Source organism: Schistocerca americana, chromosome 8 (genome assembly GCF_021461395.2).
Source record: "Schistocerca americana isolate TAMUIC-IGC-003095 chromosome 8, iqSchAmer2.1, whole genome shotgun sequence".
Lineage (NCBI taxonomy): Eukaryota > Metazoa > Arthropoda > Insecta > Orthoptera > Acrididae > Schistocerca > Schistocerca americana.
Window position 1 is genome coordinate 462475650 of NC_060126.1, and position 21968 is coordinate 462497617.

Genomic DNA, 21968 nt, shown 5'->3' on the forward strand with positions numbered 1-21968 from the left:
AATCTGTGATATCTCTGTTAGATATGGTAATGGACACCATTTCTTGCAAACAGTAGATGGGGAAGCAGATGGAGCATAGAGAAGGGGTATAATTTTCCGTTTTTGTTCCCTATGCAAGATGTGGTCAATAACGACTGGACTGTAGCCATTGGCTGAGGCAATATATTTTATTGTATCTAACTCTTCTTCAAAATTATGTGTGGACATGGGGACAGGTATGAGATGGCGTACCATTGAGTGGAAAGCTGCATGTTAGTGAGCTATGGACTTTTGTGGACAAGGAGGTATTACTGTGTCTGTAGGTGTAGTTTTGCTATAAATTTTGAAATGGTATGTCTGTGTAATGGTGTCAATGCTGAGATCTAAGAAGTTTGTGGAGTTGTTGCCAATCTCCATTGTGAACTGAATATTTTTATGTTGACTGTTTAGCTTTTTTCAAAAATCTGTTGAGTTGTCTTGTAGTACAGAGGACATCAGGTACATATCGAAACCAGTACAGGATATTTGCACTCAAAGGTTCTTTTTTCAGAAGATGTTGTACAAAATAGTCCATAAATATTTCAGCCAACAGTGAAGTAAGAGGAGGTTCCACTTCCACAGCTGTGCTACCAACAACACTGCATTTTGTTCACAGTGAGTTTCAGCCACTGCTTACTTCCTGGAGTCCATGAATCTGGTGTGGTAGCTAATATTCATACTAATAAACAAATACTTTACAAACTTGAACAAATCACACTGTTTTTGGACAAATCAAGAACAGAAATCTGAGGATGGCCAGTGACATGCACAACTCTGCACTGAGAGTTCCAGGGAAGACAGGAACCAGAGAGAATGCAGTGTGTTACACCCACCCCCAAATCAACAAGTTAGATGTGCTATCTTCCAATTGAAATGAAATTGAGCCAGTAAGACTCACTTCACCTGTTGGGGAACATGCTGTGTCCCATGTCAAGGGGAGACAAACACAAGAGGATAGGGGTCTTTTAATCAGTAGAAGTTACAACAGATAGAGGATAATGACACTCATGACAAAATGGCAGTGGGGGGGGGGGGGGGGGGGGCACCAGAGACATACTCATTGTGTACCTGGAGTCTCATTATATATGTCAGAGATGCTGTTCCAGGAACCACTGAGGGAACATGGTGCAGCTAAATGCAGCTTTGGGTATACATCAGAACAAATGATGGCTGTCATCTGGGCCCTGAGATCATGTATGGATCATTTCAGTGACTGGCACAGAAGATTAAAAAGAATAGCTTTGCTTATATAGTTTACACCATTGTCCTCTGAACTGATTGTGGCCCCCTGGTTCTAAGTTAAGTGGAAGGCCTGAACTATAGATTTCAAAGCTTTTGTGACAAACTAGATGTGACTTTCTACAATTGTGCTATGGAGTTGATATCTGTTGGGTCCACCTAAATGATTCAGGCGAGCACTACACATCAGAGGCAGCTACACAGATAGCTGACAGTGTGTGGATTGCATGCAAGGGTTAGGCTGCTTGGATTAGGGGACCCTCCATCCAATCCTGATAATGATTGCTGTAGGAGACCTGGAAGTATCAATGTAAGACCCAAAGAACTGCCTCATCAGGTGAATGTGTTAAAATCCTACTGAACGGAAGTGAAAAGCATTCACTACAAAGTGCCAGACTTTGAAATCTTTCTAAAAAGTGGTAAAGCTCACATAATAGTAGGTGCAGAAAGTTGGTTAAAATCCAAAATTATAGCAGTGAGATTTTTGGGGAAAATTTAAGTGTATATTGACAGGATAGGTTGATAGCAAATGGATGTGGTGTATTTGTTGCAGTAGACAAGAAATTCAAATCCACTATGACAGAAATTGAAGCTACATGTGAGATCATTTGTACAATACTCGGTATTCAGGATAGGCATAAACTTAGAATAATATCTTTCTATTGACCACAAGACTCACCCCCAGATTTAAATGAAAACTTTAGAGAAACCTCAGTTTATTAGTGTGAGAGTTCCCCAATCATTCTGTCATCTTCGAAGGAGACTTCAATCATTCAACAGTCAACTGGGATAATTACAATATTGTAAGTAGTGGGTGTGATAAGACATTGTGTGAAACATTACTAAAAGCCTTGTCTGAAAACTACCTAGAACGGATAGTTCAGAAGACCACTCATGGTGGAAGTATTGCTGCAGTCTGCTCTGCACTGCATGCAGTGTAGGATAGTGGTTAGTGTCTCTTGCTGTGGATTTCTAGTTTAAAGCCAACCCCTAGCAATTATTTGTTACTTAATATTTATCATTTCTGGAAGGTCACTGAAATATTTTATGAATACAGTGTTTGCATACTGCGCAATATTCATGTCCAGGAGTTCAGTTCTGTTCTGCAGCACATTCATATTTGTAATAATCGTGCTTTCAGTTCTAAGTGTTGCACTTCATTGATGATACTGTTTTTGAATTTATACTTGAGTGTGGTTACAGCATGACTTTGTTTGGTGGAGATGCTGGGCACTTCAAGACACCTACATCATCATGGCTCCAATTAGGCAATGTAAAAGCCATTGCCTACATGGACAAGAAACAGAATACAATCGGTACATTCTTCCAAAGGTCTGTATATTCAGCAGACCAATGGATTCTAAGTCAATAATAAGTCAACTGCACATCAGAAAGCCATGTGTTTTCTTGAGATGCTGGTCAGAGCCTGATGAAATGGCTGGAAGATTAGAGTGCCAAACACAACAGGTGGGATGACATTATATGTTTGTAAATGTCTATTTTTAGTTGGGTGGCACAACCCAGCAGAGATTTGAAAACAGTGAAGAGAGGCTCAATAGCTGCAACAAATTTCAGGCTGAACTGAAAAAATAAAAAAATAAAAAAATAAAAATCTCATCTGATGACCATAAACAGCAAGCCTGTTTAGCAGAAGAACAATTGAAGAACACAGCCCAACATTATGGGGAAATGACACAGTCATACCTACATAATGCTTTAGCCCTTTGCAACATTGTGAATCTGAATATGACAGAAGGTGACAAAATCTCACATTTGATGAAAGGAGTCACAAAAGACAAGTACAATGCTCTTCTGGTAAAGGATGTCACAACTACCAAGAAATCCACCACACGGCATCAGTGCACAGAGGAAATGCAACAGAAACAAAGTCAGACAAAAGAGGTCCCTGTTGCAGTCATGGAAGACCACTTGACCTCATTTCCCTCATACACCAGATTGTAAGAGAAGAGATACAGCATTTTATGGCAGCCAGAACTGTCAGACCAATTACAGAAGAGATAACCAGCCTTGAATGTTGACCCCATACATCAGGAGTAGCAGAGAATGTTGAAGAGGATGTTTACTGATCTTTGGCACTAGTTTCACCACCGGCCAAACATGCCGCAAAGAATGGACTTGGCCAACTTGGACTTACACCACTGCCATCTAACATCAGTGCAGCATCTAACCAACGAAGGTACAGCCAACTGTTCCACCAAGTAAAATGCCCTGCAGAAGAACAGATACTTGGAAGATGGAGGACAGCGCGCCAGTTTGTTTTCCCTGTGAAAGCCCTAGACATATTGTGCACTATTGCAGAATACAAATGTTTGATGAATATTACACCACAAGACATCAACCGTGACAACATTCCTATTCACACAGTTCACCTGCAAACAATTAAAGTCCATCTGTGGGGTGAAGCTCATATTTGCACCCTGAACAAAGTTTCTCCCAAACATGCCACAGTCCTTCCCCATCAGCATACAGAAGAACCAGTCACATACCTAGTTGCCAAATTCAGGAAATCTAAGCAAGGCAACTATCCACAGAGGTAAGGTCACCACAAATGAAGTTTCTCCATGGGTGACAGTTACCAAGATGACAGGAAGTATTATTGACAGCCATCCAGTCCATATGGTAGCTTCTTTTCCCATAATTTTTGTCCCTTGAACTGTTTATCCCTGTATTTTCTACTGCATTTCAGAAATGATTACTAGATGTGTCTGCTACCAGTTTATGGTCAATTATAGGCTTTCCGTTCAAATAAGTAGTGATGTTATGCTCTTCTGTGGCCTGTTGTCCTGTCTCTTGTTTCCGTATATTCCATATAGACGTAAGTCCATTATTAGAGTTGCTGATTTCTGACTTAATGTGCGCATTCTTTGATTTTTCAATAACTTCTCTTATTAATGTTGAGTAGTTTTTGTAGTGTGTAACTACTGCAAGTGCAAAGTATCCTGTTAAAGCTTATTTACAAAGTTTCAAGAACCAGCTTTAAGTGATGAATCTGGGAATATATTACAACACCCTATGTATCACTCCTGTGGGAATTGTGAAGACAAGATTAGATTAATTACAGTGCATGCCAGAGATATTTAATCCAATGGGAAGTACCCTCTGTTATGCACTTCACACTGTTTTGCATTGTTTGTATGCAGATTTAGATGATGATAAACCCAAGTAAATGGGGTTATTTGCCCAGAACTTTATGTGGTAACAGGTGAAGACTGTTCCTTTTTCTGCACCATATCATCAATGGAGAATTACTGTAGATGCATCTTGTAATGTCTCAGACAAAGAAAGTGTCAATGTCATAGAGATACCATTTGTTCCTATCCCGAAAAGAAGTTCAAAACAACTAAATTATGGCCACAGTATTTTGGTACATGCTGTGTGTGCTGCTGTTTGACTTCCTCAGCAATGGAGAGAATGTGAAAACTCCCAATTATTGTGCCAAGCTGGAATGAACACAGAAAAGCAACGAAGAGGAAACAACATAGTTCAACCACATGTGACTTCAGTTATATGTTATTTAGTTCATATCTGATGGACTGTACTGGAATATCCTTGGTACAGGCTGGACCTTCATCAAATGATTTTCATCTCTTTGTACCGTTAAAATAGCACCTGGGGAATTGCTACTTCAGAACCAATGCTGATTTTCAGGAGTCTATTATTAAGTGGCCCCTAGGCCTGGACCATGAATTTTTTGGTGCATGTTTCATCAGATTTGTTTACTGACAGAGGAAATGCTTATCATGGTTACTATGTGGGAAATTCATAAATACCTATGCATTAGTACATTTATGTTTCTCTTATATCTCCTGAATAAAACATTTTCTTACAGAGGACTTGTTACCTTACTTTTTCAAGCACCCTTGCATAGCACTTCTTGCTTTAATTTTGTCTGTTGTGAACAGTCACCATCTAGTACAATGTACTCAAAGAGTTGTTGAGATACTCACGTCTTTAAAAACCTATTCCATAATAAGCTCAGACCTGTTGTTAACAATCTAGAGTGTGGAATGATTTCTGGAAATCTACGAATATACACTGCTTTCCATTAATATTGCAAAACTGGGAAAGTACCAAATAATAAATTTTACTTATTGTGCATTTACTGTACAGTACGCAGAACATCTGATTGAATTTCTAGGTGATCTTGAGGTATGCAGGGTATGAAATTTAGTACATAGAGCTGCCATCTCTACCAGAAACAATGGCTCTAATCCAACTCGATATCTAGTTGTACTGAGTTCGGATCACAGATACAGGTACACCATTCCATGCTACTTCAGCTTCACTATCCAGTCACATTAATGTGACTACATGTCAAAAGCCTGAATAACCATCTTTTGCAGTGAGGACCATTGTGAGACATGCAGGAAGAGAGACAATGAGGTTCTGGTGGGTACCAATAGGGATGTGGAAGCACGCTGGCCCCAGTGCCATGGCCATCTGCACTAGTTTCTCAGATGAAGATCCATGGCATGAACAGCCTGACCAACTTGGTTCCACAGACTCTTGATTGGGTTTATATCTGAGGAGTTTCATGGTCAGAGGAGTACAGGAAACTCATCCTGGTGCTCTTTGGACTGTGCATGTACACTGCGAGCTGTGTGACATGTCACATTGTTCTGCTTATAGTTGCCATTGAGCCAAGGAAAAACAAACTGCATGTAGGGGTGGGTGCACGTGGTCTCCAAGAATAGATGTATATTTGTGTTGATCCATTGTACCTTTCTGAATGATGAGATCTCCCATGGAATACCACAAAAACATTCCCCAGATCATAATGCTCCCTCCTCCAGCCTCGACGCTTTGCTTTCAGACATTGCATACCATTCATGTCCGATGGAACATAAAACATGATTCCTCTGAGAAGGCCACATGTCGCCACTCAGTGGACATCCAATTGGGTACTGACATGCAAATCCCAACTTTTATCACTCGTGAACAGCAGTCAGGATGGGTACATGAATCAGGTGCTAGCTGCAGAGGCCCATAGACAGCAATGGTCATTAAGGAAACACATTTGGTAACACCCTGGTTCATCTGTGTGGTCGACTGCCCAACAGTTTCACATCTATCAACCCTACACATCTCCACAGCTGTCATTCCCCCCTGTCATCTATCATGCATAGTGCACTACATTTATCTTGTCACTGGTTTTTAGTAGTAACATTTTGCCATGTATGGTATACTTTAACCCGACAGCGTGCAAACTGTTTACAAACTTAATAATTTCGGAAATGCTTCCACTCTTGGGCTGAAAGCAAGTGATCAGGTACTTTTCTGGTCCGCTTCTGCATTATGACAGTGACTGTACTGTTTACAGCATCGCTCCAACAAGAATTATATACCCTCCACTGATAGTGCTGCCACATGCTGTCTGTGAGTGGTTATTGCACGTTGACATTGAACGTAGGTGGTGAACACCTTGATGTGACAGGGCCATGTATGTGCCTAGTTCATCATTCATAGTCGCTGGTAAGCTGTGGTCTTGTGCTAGTCTTTAGGCAACCCATGATCAAGTGTTACCAGTGTGTGAGAGGTTTGGGGAGTATGCTGGCCAGGGCAACAATCAGACAACCTGGACAGCAGAGGCAGCATGCAGTCTTGTTACCTTGCTGAAAAATAATGTTATCAAGACCACAGTGATAGAGAACAGCCACTGGTCCTAACACATCGGAAATATAGTGTCTGGCCCAAAAATATCAGTTGTGTGAACCAGATGAAATTGTGTTGCATTCCGAATGGTACTCCATAGCATCTCACCAAGTGGTGGGCCCATATGAAAATTAATGCAATGTGTGAGTGTTTGTTCCCCTTGGAGCCTCCACACAAGAATATGTCCATTGTGATGGTGTATGCAGTTCCATGACATGCCTGGAATGCTGATCTGGTTGCACTCCTGTATCCAGTGTTGTCACTGGGCACACCATTGACAGCTTGCCTCCTTTTCCTTCTGTGTCAAGGGCAGTCTCAACATTGGTCACCTGCTGACAGCCGGTGTGCCTCCAGACATAAGTTGCACTGTCCATGTAGATACTTGTTTTGCTGCAAACAAGCACATTTTGTGATGCATGCTGCATGATGTGACTGTACAATCTTGCAGCTGCAAGTAAACCATATGTCTGTCCTCACAAATGCTAACTGTGTGGAGCCATTGAGATTCTGCATGATGTGATGTGATCCTCTAATGTGAGCAGCAATATCACGGAACAATAAATCACAGATCCAAAAGGTCACAATCCTGCTGCTATCAGTAGCTGATGTGGTGATAGATATTTCTCCATTTTATGTGAGGCATAACACAATCTTTCCATAAAGCATCGATGTTCAAATGTGATTTCTAAATGAGAAACTTGCTGTGTGATCTTTCCTTATACATAAAACAGAAATGGCATTACTCCTACCTACTTTGTGGGATTGTGCTGAAATACTAATCTCTTGCATATTCAAACATGTAATGCCAATTTGACATTTTTCGCATGCAGCCTTCACAGTGTTGCAGTTTTAATGGCCACCAGTGTAGAATTGATATGTTGGCCTGCAGCTCCAGTTTTCAGAATATCTTGTGTTAAAATGGTGAACAGTGATTTACACATTTTATCCACAGTGAAATCTGTAACACCTCCATTTCAGATGATTTTAACCACAAATCTAACTACCTTTCCTTTGTTTCTGTTCCATGAATCTCACTATTTTGCTTTGCCCCTCCTTAATGTCCTGGAGATCCTTTGGTTCTGAGTGCTTGAGTATACCTGCATAACTACTTAATATTTCTTTTTAAATAAATCATCAATTACACTGCTGTCTTTGTTATTGTGGTCTTCAGTTTGAAGACTTGTTTGATGCCGTTCTCCACATTGCTCTATGCTTTGCTAACCTCTTCATCCCTGAATAGCTACTGCATTTACCCTATAAGTAAATAAGAAAAACTCAATTAGTTATTTGAGAGAAAATTACTCAATGAATTTATGTCAGAGTTGCTATTTCAAACAAAGTGTGAGAAATAGACAAATGGGGTATCAAGATAAACAGTGTGGGGTTTAGTTTTGCAACTGAAATTTTTTTTGTAAAAAAATGGTTAACTGCTTTATGAAATGACATGTCTAAAAGTAAGAGTTAGAGAAACATTTGATGCCACTGATTGACTGTTCAATCAGTTCTTGTTAGAATATTTTATGTCATGAATGAAAACACACATAACACTGGTGCAATATTCTACAATATGGGGCGCCATCTGAGAAATTAAAGTTCAGTTTTAAAGAGTATTCAGGAAGATTTCTCTGGTGGATTTTCTGAACTGTGCAGTCCAATTGCTGTACATGATTTTGAGCAACATTCAAAGGTGCATCAAATGCTTTTCTAATCTATTTTATTTTTTAGTTTTAGACATATCATTTTGCAAGACATTTAACTTTTTTCAATTTTATTTTTTTTTTAACTTTCAAAGTGATACCTCACCCAGGTCAGTTTGATACCCCATTTGTTCATTTCTTACTCTTCATTTGACTATGAAAATTCAGACAAAAATTTGTTGTGCAATTTTCCCTCAAATCACTAATTTAAGTTTTTCCTAATTACCCCATTTGATTTCAAGTAATTAAATCTCTTTTGCATAACTATAACTCAAACTAGTGGATTTGAACCCCATTTGTTCATTTCACACACTTCATTCGACTACGAAAATTTGGACAAAAATCCATTGTGTAATTTTTAGGGAGTTTTGCTTTTGCTCTGTTCAAACATTTGGCCAATAGTAAATTTCCATTTCATTATTTATAAGTGTAAGTTTTAATTTTGTTTCAGTTCTGTATAGTAAAATAGTAATTAAGTATAAATTTCGAGAAACTGAGTTGTTCCAATGTTCAAGTTTTCTATTGTATATTTCACTTGTTCTAGTGTCTGTGAAGCAGATTGAGTCTGTACAGAAAGTTGGTTTACCACATACGAAAGTTGTACCAGCTGTCCAGTCACCTAATGTCACATCTGACATGGATCAAAAGGTATGTTGTGGCTATATAGCAGGAACATCGGATATTCTCTGATTGTCAGACTAAAGTAGATGTAAGCTGTGATTGTATTGAATTTTTATTGGTTCTGTTTTCTACAAAAGCAGCTTGTGCATAAAATATTAGTCAGATGAGTTTATATGCAAGGTAGATGCAACCATAAAGGTAAAGGGTAGATGATAATACATCAAAAACATTACACATACAATTTACATTTTGATCCGTACCCATTTACACTACGATAACACCTTTGGGAGCTATAAATGTACATACTGAATCTTTCAGGAGTCTCACAGCTGTCATACTGATGGGAACAAAGATCCCAGCATGATAGAATGACTACAAGATTAGGCCAGATTTTAACTTTACTGACCTGGATCTACATCAGATGCCTCTTGGTCTTTTATTGTCAATTGTCCCCCTGCTATTAATGGACTTTGTGACCATATGTGAAATAAAGTATGTCACACTGCAACAAATGGTTTTTGATGTCTTCGTATTTATTTATATACACTGTTCCCTTTTTCACAGCTTTGTAACATGCAGGAATCTCAATATTTGAACAAAATCAGTAAGCTACACCAATTAACAAACATTCACAAAGTTCACTGCTTCACATTTTAACATTTTGGTCTGACCGACTGAGAACTACGTGTTTACAATTTCTGTCCCAGGTAATGACTTAATTACTTTACATTTTGAATGCTTACTACAGACTGACTGATAATATATTGTTGCATAGATGGTTACATTTTGATAGCTAAACACAGCTGGCCTAAGGCCTTGTGCATCACACCTATTTATAGAGGTGTATAATATGGAAGGCTTATTTGTTGAAATACAGAGCTATTACACATTGGATATTAGCATAAAAATCAGAAAACTTAAAAGAGACAAAGACACAATAGGTGGTAATGTAAATTTATTTAACTTTAACCCCCACTGCCCTATAGTCAAGGGCATACAGGATTTGTGATCTTTAAACTTAATTTCCCAACAGACTCTTCTGTGGGTTGGATGCCTTGGTGGCGGCAAGCTGTCAGCTGCAGCACAGGCATATCTGCAGGCTGTGAGATGGTGGTGGTTAGTGTCTGAGAAAGTGTGATCCAGCCACTCTGGATTGGTTGTGGCATGAGGTGTTGGCAAGGTGTCTGAGACAGTTCAGGTTAAAATCCATGCTGGTGTGACTCATTCAAAGGAGAAATTCATGGGCTTGTCACTGTATAGAATTTCTCTCTCCTCATCCTCTCTGTGCAACACTAGGAAAGGACCATTATACGGTGTCTGGAGGGGCAATCTGACTGAGTCCGTATGCAGTATTACATGTGAACAGCTGTACAAATCTTTGTGCACAGCAGGAGAGCAGTGGATGCTGGTGCAGTGATACTTCAGCTGCTGCACTAACTGTGGAAGATTTTCCAAGGCAAGTACCAGTGCTGGCACTTAGTGGTCTGCTGGAATGCATAGAGGCACGCCATATACCATTTTGGCCGCTGATGCACCAGTGTCGGGTTTGAATGGTGTTTGGAGGCCTAAGGGAAGGGCCTTGATCACTTGTAATATGGAGGGGGCAACCAAAACGCACAATCCACGTAGAAATAAATACTTTTGCAGTAGTTTCATCTGAGATGTTGTTAACTGGGGTTGCTTCTGCCCACCATATACATCCATCCATGACTTTGAAGAAATACCTGTGTGCATGTCAGAGTGGAAGTGGCCCGATCAGTCAAAGTGAATATGATTTGAATCTAGCTGGTGTGACCAGGAGTTTAGCAACCTCAGACGTAGATGACAGCCCAGTTTGCTCTGCTGGGATGGGAGCTGGAACATGCCCGTGGATATTCTTCCTTCTTGATGGAAGGCCACACAAAGCAGTCTGTAAGCAATCTGATAGTAGATTTGGTCCCCAGATGGGATAGGTCATGGATCCTGTCAAAGGCAGACTTGTGAAATTTGTGCAGAATGTATGGGCATCAGCTATTCTGGGAGACATAACACCAAAGCTTTAACTTTGAGTTTGGCACAGGAATCTGACTGAGATGAACTCCAGTAGATGGATCATTCAACAGCTGTTATAACTGTGGATCTTTAGCCAGCTCCATAGTGAGCTCTCTGTAGGATATCACAGTTATGAGAGGAATGGTCAGCTACTAAATTTTCAGCATTTTTTATGGGTCTGTTGTGAACTCGCTTACGAACTCAATATGCTGGAAATGTCAGGGTGAGCACCTGTTACTAACATTCTCAAATGCATATGTAACTGACTTGCGGTCTGTAAAAATAGTCATTGGGCAAGCTTCAGCATAAGGACAAAAGTATCTGACAGCCTCATATATTGCTAACTGCTCTCTCTCTTATGCACTCCATTTTTTATGGGTGGCTGCAAATTTTTGAAGAAAAAATTGAGCAGTTGCCAGTGTTGTTCCACCTGTTGGTGGAGTGCTGACCAACTCACTTCAACGACTATAGCCAGGTGAGTATGAGACACATTGTGAGCGAGAAGCACTGCATGACTTAAGCTCACCTAGGCATCGCAGAGTGACTTGTCCATTTAGGGGGTTTGTTTAATGTGTTGCCATCATGTGGTGATGCAGCTTGCGAGCACATTCATGAGAGGTGTCCTTACAGCTGCCTATCCTGGGAGGTGACAGTGGTAAAAATTTACCATACCAAGCAAAGTCTCAGTTGCTGGTAATCTGTTGGTTTCAGCAGAGACTGTATAGTCCAATTAAAATTACTTGATAGTTGACGCCTGTCGCCTGCTACTACACTGTTGCCACATTGTCTGCCCGCTGCTGCTCCATTGTAGATGGTGCACAATCGTGGTGGGTTACTTCATAAATGCTGTTAATGTGTAATGCAGAGCAATGTTGGAAATGGCTGGGAAAAGGTATGTCAGAAATGTGAGATGCACTGTCAGTAGCTGATTTTAAGTGACTAATGACTAAACTGTAACAGATGATGTTTTTTGTAGCACTGAATTTAAACTCGTGTCTTAAGCTAACCACAATCTCATGGTATGCAATTATCCAAGAAAATGGTGGTCAACAATCTGCGACACAACTAAAATCATGATCGCTTTGTTCATGGCGATTAAAGCTAACCTCTACAAGCAAACTCAAGATAGAAAAAATTCTGTTTCTGTGCTAAAGGCAAACTGTAATTTCTTGCTATCATTGGTTGCCTGAAACTATCCTCGCACTGGCTACACGAGCTGCTGCATTGCCAACCGATAAACAGTTGTTATTGGCACTTGGTCGCAAATTATAGGCAACAAAGGCAGATTCCAAATTAAAAAAAAGACTGATAAGAAGAAAAATAAGAGCAAATAAAAAAGTCAGTTTGATGATGAAAACGATGTGACAAAATATTAAAAATAAAAAAATTACATTTCAACCAATGAATTGAATATAAACAATAATCAAACTCTTGTTTCAATTTAGAAATAAAAAAATTTCACTAAATTTGACAGATTTGAACCTATGGCCTTCTACACTACATGTTTATACACTAACCACTGTGCTGACCCAGTCACAATGAATTGCAACCTTCAAAAATTCGGCTTCACACAATGTCATGCAAAGCTTATTTAATGTAAGCCAATCTCTGTGATTCTGATAACTGTATATATGACGCAGACTCAGATCTCGTGTTGGAAGTATCCAGTGGGGTATGGTTAATGCTGCGTATGAAACCTGTATTTTATTAGCATCATTATGTGTGTTTGTTGTTTCTGATATTGTAATCAGGTGGGATGAAATATGAAATAAAAGTGCCAGACCCATGATTCAGAATCTAAATACACCGAGAAAGAAAGCCAGACAAGGAATTAGAAGTAAACTTACCAATTGCTGTGGCAGTCTGGCAATGAACGAACAGTTCAGGTGTAACGTTGAGCACTCTGACTGGAGAAAACCAGCTCCAATGTGTGGAGTGTCAACTATCAAGTAATTTTAAAAAGTCTACAGTGTTGCAGTCCCTCTGTCAATAGATGAATGCCATTGGCTGAAATGGCATTGCCAAGGAAAGTCACTTGGGTCTTTTCGGTGATGCATTTGTCCTCATTTAAAACTAATCTGTGGATAAGCAGCCATTGGCATGCCTCACACATATGCTCGTGTTGTACTTGAGCATTAGGGGAGAATACTGATGGGAATATTAGATTGCGTAATGCTACCTGTACTTAATAAGTGCTCGATCCCATGCTGAGAATAGGCCTGAACAGTTTTTTAACGTGAAATTACAGAAGCCAAAAAATCAGCTTCTGTAGGTGACTTGTCAATATCAGCAAGCAGAGAAAAGAATAAACATAAAGTAAATGAGTTACAGCTCCAAGGAGTCAGTAATAAACATTAACACAGTGCTCCAAGCAGTGGACATAAATTTGTTGGTTGATGCCATTCTTTTGTCACCACACAGTCATTTGGCGCACCACAACTGCGTCTCTGGATGGTGTGGATGGAGCTAACATGCATGCCCACAGCAACAAACATGCGTAGTAATCACTATGGGAGCCCCCTTGGTCAAAGCAGAGTGTGGAACATATTCTCTGAACTGGGCCAGGAGATGGACATTTCGTCTGGAGTGCTTGTTATGCTTAGGTTCTGCTTTGACTTGTTGTGGTAGCAGGGTTGAAAGTTGGGGTGTCACATCTGCCTTGTGTGTCACTTTTGACCACGAGGTGGGTGTTGTGGATGAAGCATGACGAAGCATCTGGGAACTCCCTGATCAGGGAATGAACATAGTGAGTGGTTTTCCAAAGTTGGCAAGTTGTTGTTCACTCACAATAGTCTCTTTCTATCCGTGATCACACAAACCACTGAGACACCAGCTTAAATGTTGACCAGACTCCAGGGTGACGAAGATTATGTAAGGTCTCGAATGGCCTGCGAAATGGGGCAAAAGGACATGATCTGCTTTATTACACCTCACAGTGCAACTATATGTTCTCACCAGCCACGTTGACTAGCAGTCTCATCATGCAATATGGTATGCAGCTTGGGATCTTCTTGTTGCATCTTGGGAACCGCTATCACGAGAGAACCAAAGTTCCGGTTTATCGGCCAGGAATGGCGGCGGGCGTACTTTCATGCATTGTCCAAGTGAAGCCTCCTCTCATATATGTGTTCCGGCTGCGGATTTAGTCCTGATAATATCACTGTCCCGCTCCGTTGAATCCATTCCGTGGTGTCGAACATCGTTCCATAACTCCCGAACCTGACCGCGCAGCGTACCCTGCCGGTGTACTGATCATGCTGTAGAGCTTCTGCCATTTGGTGTATGTTGTAGTGTACCTTTGTTGTCCTTCTCCTGTGCCTCTTGCCGTTTGTGTTCTTTTGACTTTGGGGTCACCACTTTGTAGCCACAACGTAGCTCCATTCTATTAATGATAGACTCTTTCCTATTCTTAATGTTCAACTTAATTCCGAAGCAATGAATCAGACATTAACATGGAACATCTAAGACAAAACAAACAAAAAGCAAAGAGTAAATGATTTTGTGCACACTAGAGTCTTTGCCGCTGCCCCTGTACTGTGCTCCCACAACTCCTTTAAACTTAAACCAGAGTTCCTCTACATGCTATTGTCCTGTGCTGAAAGTCTTAAGTTCCTCATTGAGATATGACACTACTGATTTTTATCTAGTTTACTAAACATATGTATCATTCTGCTTGTTTTCAAACAATGGAAAATCCAAGATGGAATGTAACAATATTATGAAAAGGAAATTTGCTACTCACCATATAGAGGAGGTGCTGAGTCGCAGATAGGCACAACAAAAAGACTCTCACAATTAAAGCTTTTGGCCATTAATGCCTTTGTCAACAATAAATGACACACACACACACACACACACACACACACACACACACACATCCTCACACAAACACAACTCACACACATGACTGCAGTCTCAGGCAACTGAAGCCACACTGCGAGCAGCAGCACCAGTGCATGATGGGAGTGGTGACTGGGTGGGGGATAAGGAGGTGGCTGGAGCAGACGTACAGTGAAATGCTGCAGGTTAGATGGAGGCCCTCCGTCTAACCTGCAGCATTTCACTGTCCGCCAGCCCCACCATACCATCCCTCCCCCTCCCCACCCCAACCTCCTCCTTATCCCCACCCAGTCAATGCTCCCATCATGCACTGGTGCTGCTGCTTGCAGTGTGGCTTCAGTTGCCTGAGACTGCAGTCATGTGTGTGAGTTGTGTTTGCATGAGTGTGGTGTCTCGTCTATTGTTGGCGAAGGCCTTAACGGCCGAAAGCTTTAATTGTGAGAGTCTTTTTGTTGTGCCTATCTGCGACTTAGCATCTCTGCTATATGGCGAGTAGCAACTTTCCTTTCCATAGTATTATTTCTGCTTCTTTTAGTTGTCCTTTGTACTTTCATAATCATTGTTGCCAAAACCACATCATGGTCACTAATAGCAGTTTCTATCTGGACATCATCAAAGAGGTCAGGTCTATTTGTTACCATTAGATCCAATATATTTTCATTATGAGTGGAGTTCCTGACTGTCTGTTCTAGCTAATTTTCAGAGAAGGCATTTAGTAATGTTGACAGGATCCTTTATCAGGCCACCACTAAAAAAAACTGTAATTTTCCCAATTAATTGTTGGATGATTAAAGTCTACATCAATGATTACAGCATGCTTGGGGAACTTACGTACAAGTAAAATGAGGTTTTCTCAAAAGTTTTTGGCTACATCAGGAGACGAGTCTTGGTGAGAGAAGAATCCAATTATCATTTTATGCCCACGCATGGTACTAAGTCTTGCCCAAACACTCTCACATGTAGCTTCAATTTCCACCTTGGTGGATTTGAGTTCCTTGTCGACTGCAACAAATACACCACCTCCATTTTCCATTTGCCTATCCTTTCAATACACACTTAAATTTTCACCGGAAATCTCACTACTATCTGTTTCAGATTTCAATGGGCTTTCTGTACCTAATATTATGTGTGCTTCACTGCTTTCAGGAGCTCTTCCAAAGTCTGGCACTTGGTTGTGAATCCTTTAGCAGTTTAACATTGCAATTTTAATACTGTCACCTGTGGGAGACATGTCTCTCAATCTTAAACTGATACTTCTGGGTTTTCTACAGCTGTCATTATCTGGACTGTATACAGTCATCTAATCTAATTTTTCTACCTGAGTTGTAGCCTCTGACGTGTAGCACTTGTGGCCCATTTAGTGGGGCCCTGCAGTTCTTAAACCTATGGTACAAGTTCAGTTCTGTGACAAGCCTAGCTTGTCATAGAACCTTTCAAGCCTCTGGTTCAGTCCTTCCATTTGCCTCAGAACCAAAGGGCCACAGTCAGTTCTGGGAACCTGCAAATTGTGTGCTTTGTTGAAACTCCATGCACGAAGCTGGTCTTCTCAACCTTTTCTGCCAGTTGCTGCAACTGTGACCTCAGAGGCCAGACAATAGGCATCATTTGTTCCAACATGCGTCACAATCTGCAGTTGCTTGCACCTTGTTCCCTCAATAGCTGCTGGAATAGCCTCTTCAACATGTTGAATGAAGCCTCCAGGTATATACTCTGAGTGCAAATGGCATCCTTTCCTGTTCCTTGCTGCCATTGCCCTAAGGGCTACCATAATTTGCCATATGTTGAACTGCCGACATTCAATACGTACCTACCCTTTTGTGTTTGTCTCCTCTTGACACCAGGTAAAACAAGTTTCCTCGAAACAAGGGAAGTAGATGTCACTGATGCAGTTTCAGTGAAAGACATCACATCAGTCTTGTTGGTTAGGGGGATCAGTACAAAATCCTGAGTCCTTCCTGGTCTCCATCCACTCTGTACAGGATGCATAGATCTACCATTGACATGCCACTCACAGTCAAGTGGACAAGCAATGACAGATCCTTTAGTTTCTGCAGAGGAGACAGGAGTCACAGGAGAGGATAGTACTTAACATACCTCTTGTACCTATATCACAGGTAAACACCTCTCAGGAGCTCTTCCTGCAGCTGCCAATGATTTGACAATAGTCAAGGCAATTTCCAGCCGCTTACAAATGTCAACCAACTCATCCCATGATTGAAAACAGCATTCCCGGTGGGGCTCCATATGGCTGGTGCAGCGTGTTACAGGGCTGTGGACAAATAACTGTAAATTAAGCCCACTGATTATCTTTTAATCTGTTGAGCTAAAAAGTTGATAGTGCCCTAAAATTAAAATTAAAAAATTAAAAAATGCACAAAATGAGTAAAAATTACCAGTTTTCCAAAACATTTTGAGGTTAATTACAGTTGTTAGCCAACTCGAAAACAGAGTGAATTTACGACTAGTATAGATAATATATAGGGCTACTCTTCTTTAAGGGAAAACTAGATGTAACACAATATATTAGTTAGAATATCTGCTATAGTAACTATATCGCAAATGCCGATTTACTACAAATTACTCATAATTATGCAGAGGACAATGCCAGCTTCCGAAAATTCTCAAAATCACATGTTTATTTGCATTGATAAGCAACGAAATTCAGGGGCAGTGTATTTTTGGGCATTAATTATGAACCATAAACACTGATCTTCTATGAAATAAGCTACATATCCAAAACACTCATACCGGAAACTTAACGAAAATGTTGTTTTATAAGCATCTGAAAATTCCAAAAAAAAAAAAAAACATATTTCTCACATAATTATATGATGAAATTAGAGTGTGATTGTTGTGAATGAGGCTAAGCCTACTGGTCTCAAAAATTTTAAAAGTGCAGTTAAGTTTAAGCCTACAATTGATGATAAGAGTCGAGTTTATTGCGGCACTCAAGAATGTTCAAAATTTCACAATATCTCACAATACAAACAGGCATTGTTTCCATCAGTCAAAGATCATGCAGAAGTTATTGATTAAATTGAACGACTTGTAAATTTGACTGAATAGTAACTGCAGACAATTGTTTTTGGGAAAATATCAACATAAACAGAAATTCACTTTACAAATTATAATCACCCTGAGTCATTTTATTGTTTGTCGATGTGCCGTCAGCCATGGATATGTGTCTGTCATGTTGCCTATGCACAGTCTGCTATGTTGCCTATGCACAGTCTGCTACTACAGCTCCTATGGGAATGTACATTTATCCAGTCACCTGGTGAGTTACAAAACTGGCAATTTTCACTATTTTTTAAAAAAAATACTTGCTGCATATCTGAACAGCTAAGTTTTAGATGGGGTCTTTCTTTTGGTGTATTCTTCCCATATAAAACATTTCAGGGCATGTTTCGACAATGGCCTTGCCGCAGTGGCAATACCAATTCCCATCAGATCACCAAAGTTAAACGCTGGCAGGCTTGGCTAGCACTTGGATGGGCCACCATCCAGGTCTGCTGAGTGCTGTTGGTAAGGAGATTGCACTCAACCCTTTTGAGGCCAATTGAGGAACTACTTGGTTGAAAAGTAGCAGCACCACTCACAAAAACTGACCAAGGCCAGGAGAATGGTGTGCTGACCACTTTGCCCTTCTGTATCCACATCCTGTAATGCCTAAGGGCTGAAGCCGTCAAGGCCTATTCGGATGGTGTTTGTTTGTTTATGTTTTGAGATGCTGGATTGGGAAAATTGTGTTACAAGGAGACAAAATGGTTGGCCATCACATACCTTCAGCAATTAAATTTCTATTACTACCAATAAAAACCCTAGGCTTTTCACACCTTACATTCCAATACATTTTCTACATATTTTGTATTTTAGGTGAATAATAAGTGAAATTCACAATCAAAATGCTAGAAGTAAAAATAACTTCCAAGTACACTGTATATCTATGTGTGGATTTCAGAAAGGATTGTTATATACTCACGCAAAAATTCTTAAACAGTTGCTGACCGAAATCAGGCTGGATATTGGAAATAACAAAATATTCAGAACTAAATTAAAAGAGTACCTTTTTAGTTATCCCTTCAGTAATTTATCAGAATATTTGGAGTTAGAGATGTAAATTCCAATTAGCACTAAGTTTTATCTTCATCAGTAAATGTAAATGTAATTCATTTGTATCAGTACGTACAATGTTCCAATCCTCATGTTTTACACAGGAGATGGGTCAATAATGATCTCAAGTGCCGTTTTTTTATAAGAAATTAAATAGATGTAAGAAAATACAATGGACTGAAAATTTTGACTTCTCTTTATTTGAGTTACTGTAATGCCATTTATACAATATTTTATTATGCTGGAGTAAATAAAAATTACAATGAAAAATAACAACATAAAAAAAGGTTCCTGAAAAGCTCCAAATTTTTTACAGGCATTATTGTTATGGCAACTGCAATATCATTTTTAAGTTCGGTAAGTCACATCTGTGTCTATCAACCTGCCAGCGCTTTCGTTCTGTAAGTCACATCATCTTTGTTTTTATATATATATATTTAAAAACAAAGATGATGTGACTTACCATACGAAAGCGCTGGCAGGTCGATAGAAACACAAACAGACACATACATACACACAAAATTCAAGCTTTCGCAACAAACTGTTGCCTCATCAGGAAAGAGGGAAGGAGAGGGAAGGCGAAAGGAAGTGGGTTTTAATGGAGAGGGTAAGGAGTCATTCCAATCCCGGGAGCGGAAAGACTTACCTTAGGGAGAAAAATGGACGGGTATACACTCGCACACACACACATATCCATCCACACATATACAGACACAAGCAGACATGGACAGTTTGTTGCTGGTCATTCCCACATAGAAAGCTTCACAGTGTAGGCAGGTCAGTTGGTAAATCACGTGGGTGCTTTCACACGTGGCTCTGCCTTTGATCGTGTACACCTTCCGGGTTACAGGACTGGTGTAGGTGGTGGTGGGAGGGTGCATGGGACAGGTTTTACACCGGGGGCGGTTACAAGGGTAAGAGCCAGAGGGTAGGGAAGGTGGTTTGGGGATTTCATAGGGATGAACTAAGACGTTACAAAGGTTAGGTGGACAGTGGAAAGACACTCTTGGTGGAGTGGGGAGGATTTCATGAAGGATGGATCTCATATATAACCTCTACTACAATCAAACCGCAACCGTGAAGGTAGAAAATGAGTTATCGAATGATATAGAAATAAAGAGGGGTGTGAGACAAGGTTGCGTTCTCTCACCCTTATTGTTTAATATGTATTCAGAAGACATAATCCAGGCAGCTCTATCAGATGAAATAGCTGGCATTAAAGTGAATGGGCTAAACATTAACAATGTTAGGTTTGCTGATGACACTGCACTACTAGCTGGAAACCTCAAAGATCTACAATTACTTCTTGACAAAGTCGCAGAAAAAAGTGAAGAATTTGGCTTGACTCTTAACGTAAGCAAGACTAAGTTCATGGTGATATCTAAAACACACCAACAAGAAAATCTTACAATCAATAGGGAAAGAGTCGATCAAGTACGTAAATTTAAATATCTCGGAACAATTGTAAATGAGGAGATTGAAAGCTCAGAAGAAATTAAATCGAGAATAGGACAGGCCAGAAGTATCTTTAATAAGATGAAAAATGCATTCTGTTCGAGAGACATTTGTTTAAACACAAAAATGAGGTTGCTAAGATGCTATGTATTCTCAAAATTATTATACGGAATGGAAGCGTGGACATTGAAAAAGAAGGACATGAACAGTTTAGAAGCTTTTGAAATGGGGGCATATAGAAGAATACTTAGAATTAGTTGGGTGTCGAGGATTACTAATCAAGATGTCCTAAGAAGAATGGGAAAGGAAAAAGAATTAATTAAAACTATTAAAGTAAGGAAGCTACAATATTTAGGCCATGTTATTAGGGGAGTAAATTACAAAATATTGCAAATAATACTAGAAGGGAAAATTTGTGGGAAGAGAACAAGGGGTGGAAGACGGACATCCTGGATTGACAATTTAAAAAACTGGTACAACTGTTCAATGTCAGAACTCCTTAGATCAGCCAAATCAAGATCAGAAATTGCCATGATGACAGCCAACCTTCTTAGAGGAGACGGCACATGAAGAAGAAGAAGGATCTCATTTCAGGGCAAGATTTGAGGAAGTCGTATCCCTGCTGGAGAGCCACATTCAGAGTCTGATCCAGTCCCGGAAAGTATCCTGTCACAAGTGGGGCACTTTTGCAGTTCTTCTGTGGGAGGTTCTGGGTTTGAGAAGATGAGGAAGTGGCTCTGGTTATTTGCTTCTGTACCAAGTCGGGAGGGTAGTTGCGGGATGCAAAAGCTGTTTTCATGTTGTTGGTGTAATGGTTCAGGGATTCCGGACTGGAGCAGATTCGTTTGCCACGAAGACCTAGGCTGTAGGGAAGGGACCGTTTGATGTGGAATGGGTGGCAGCTGTCGTAATGGAGGTACTGTTGCTTGTTGGTGGGTTTGATGTGGACGGACGTGTGAAGCTGGCCACTGGACAGGTGGAGGTCAACGTCAAGGAAAGTGGCATGGGATTTGGAGTAGAACCAGGTGAATCTGATGGAACCAAAGGAGTTGAGGTTGAAGAGGAAATTCTGGAGTTCTTCTTCACTGTGAGTCCAGATCATGAAGATGTCATCAATAAATCTGTACCAAACTTTGGGTTGGCAGGCCTGGGTAACCAAGAAGGCTTCCTCTAAGCGACCCATGAATAGGTTGGCGTACGAGGGGACCATCCTGGTGCCCATGGCTGTTCCCTTTAATTGTTGGTATGTCCGGCCTTCGAAAGTGAAGAAGTTGTGGGTCA

The 21968-nt window shown here is 40.3% G+C and overlaps 1 protein-coding gene across 5 annotated transcripts in view; it reads left to right on the plus strand.

Moving 5' to 3' along the window:
• Positions 1-21968, plus strand: part of LOC124545468 (putative mediator of RNA polymerase II transcription subunit 26) — a 386951-nt gene that overhangs the window by 155223 nt on the left and 209760 nt on the right. For all 5 annotated transcript variants that reach the window (XM_047124398.1, XM_047124396.1, XM_047124397.1 and 2 more), the window contains one exon: positions 9172-9275. In XM_047124398.1, coding sequence (XP_046980354.1) covers positions 9172-9275 — 104 coding nt within the window. The remainder of the gene's footprint in view (positions 1-9171; positions 9276-21968) is intronic.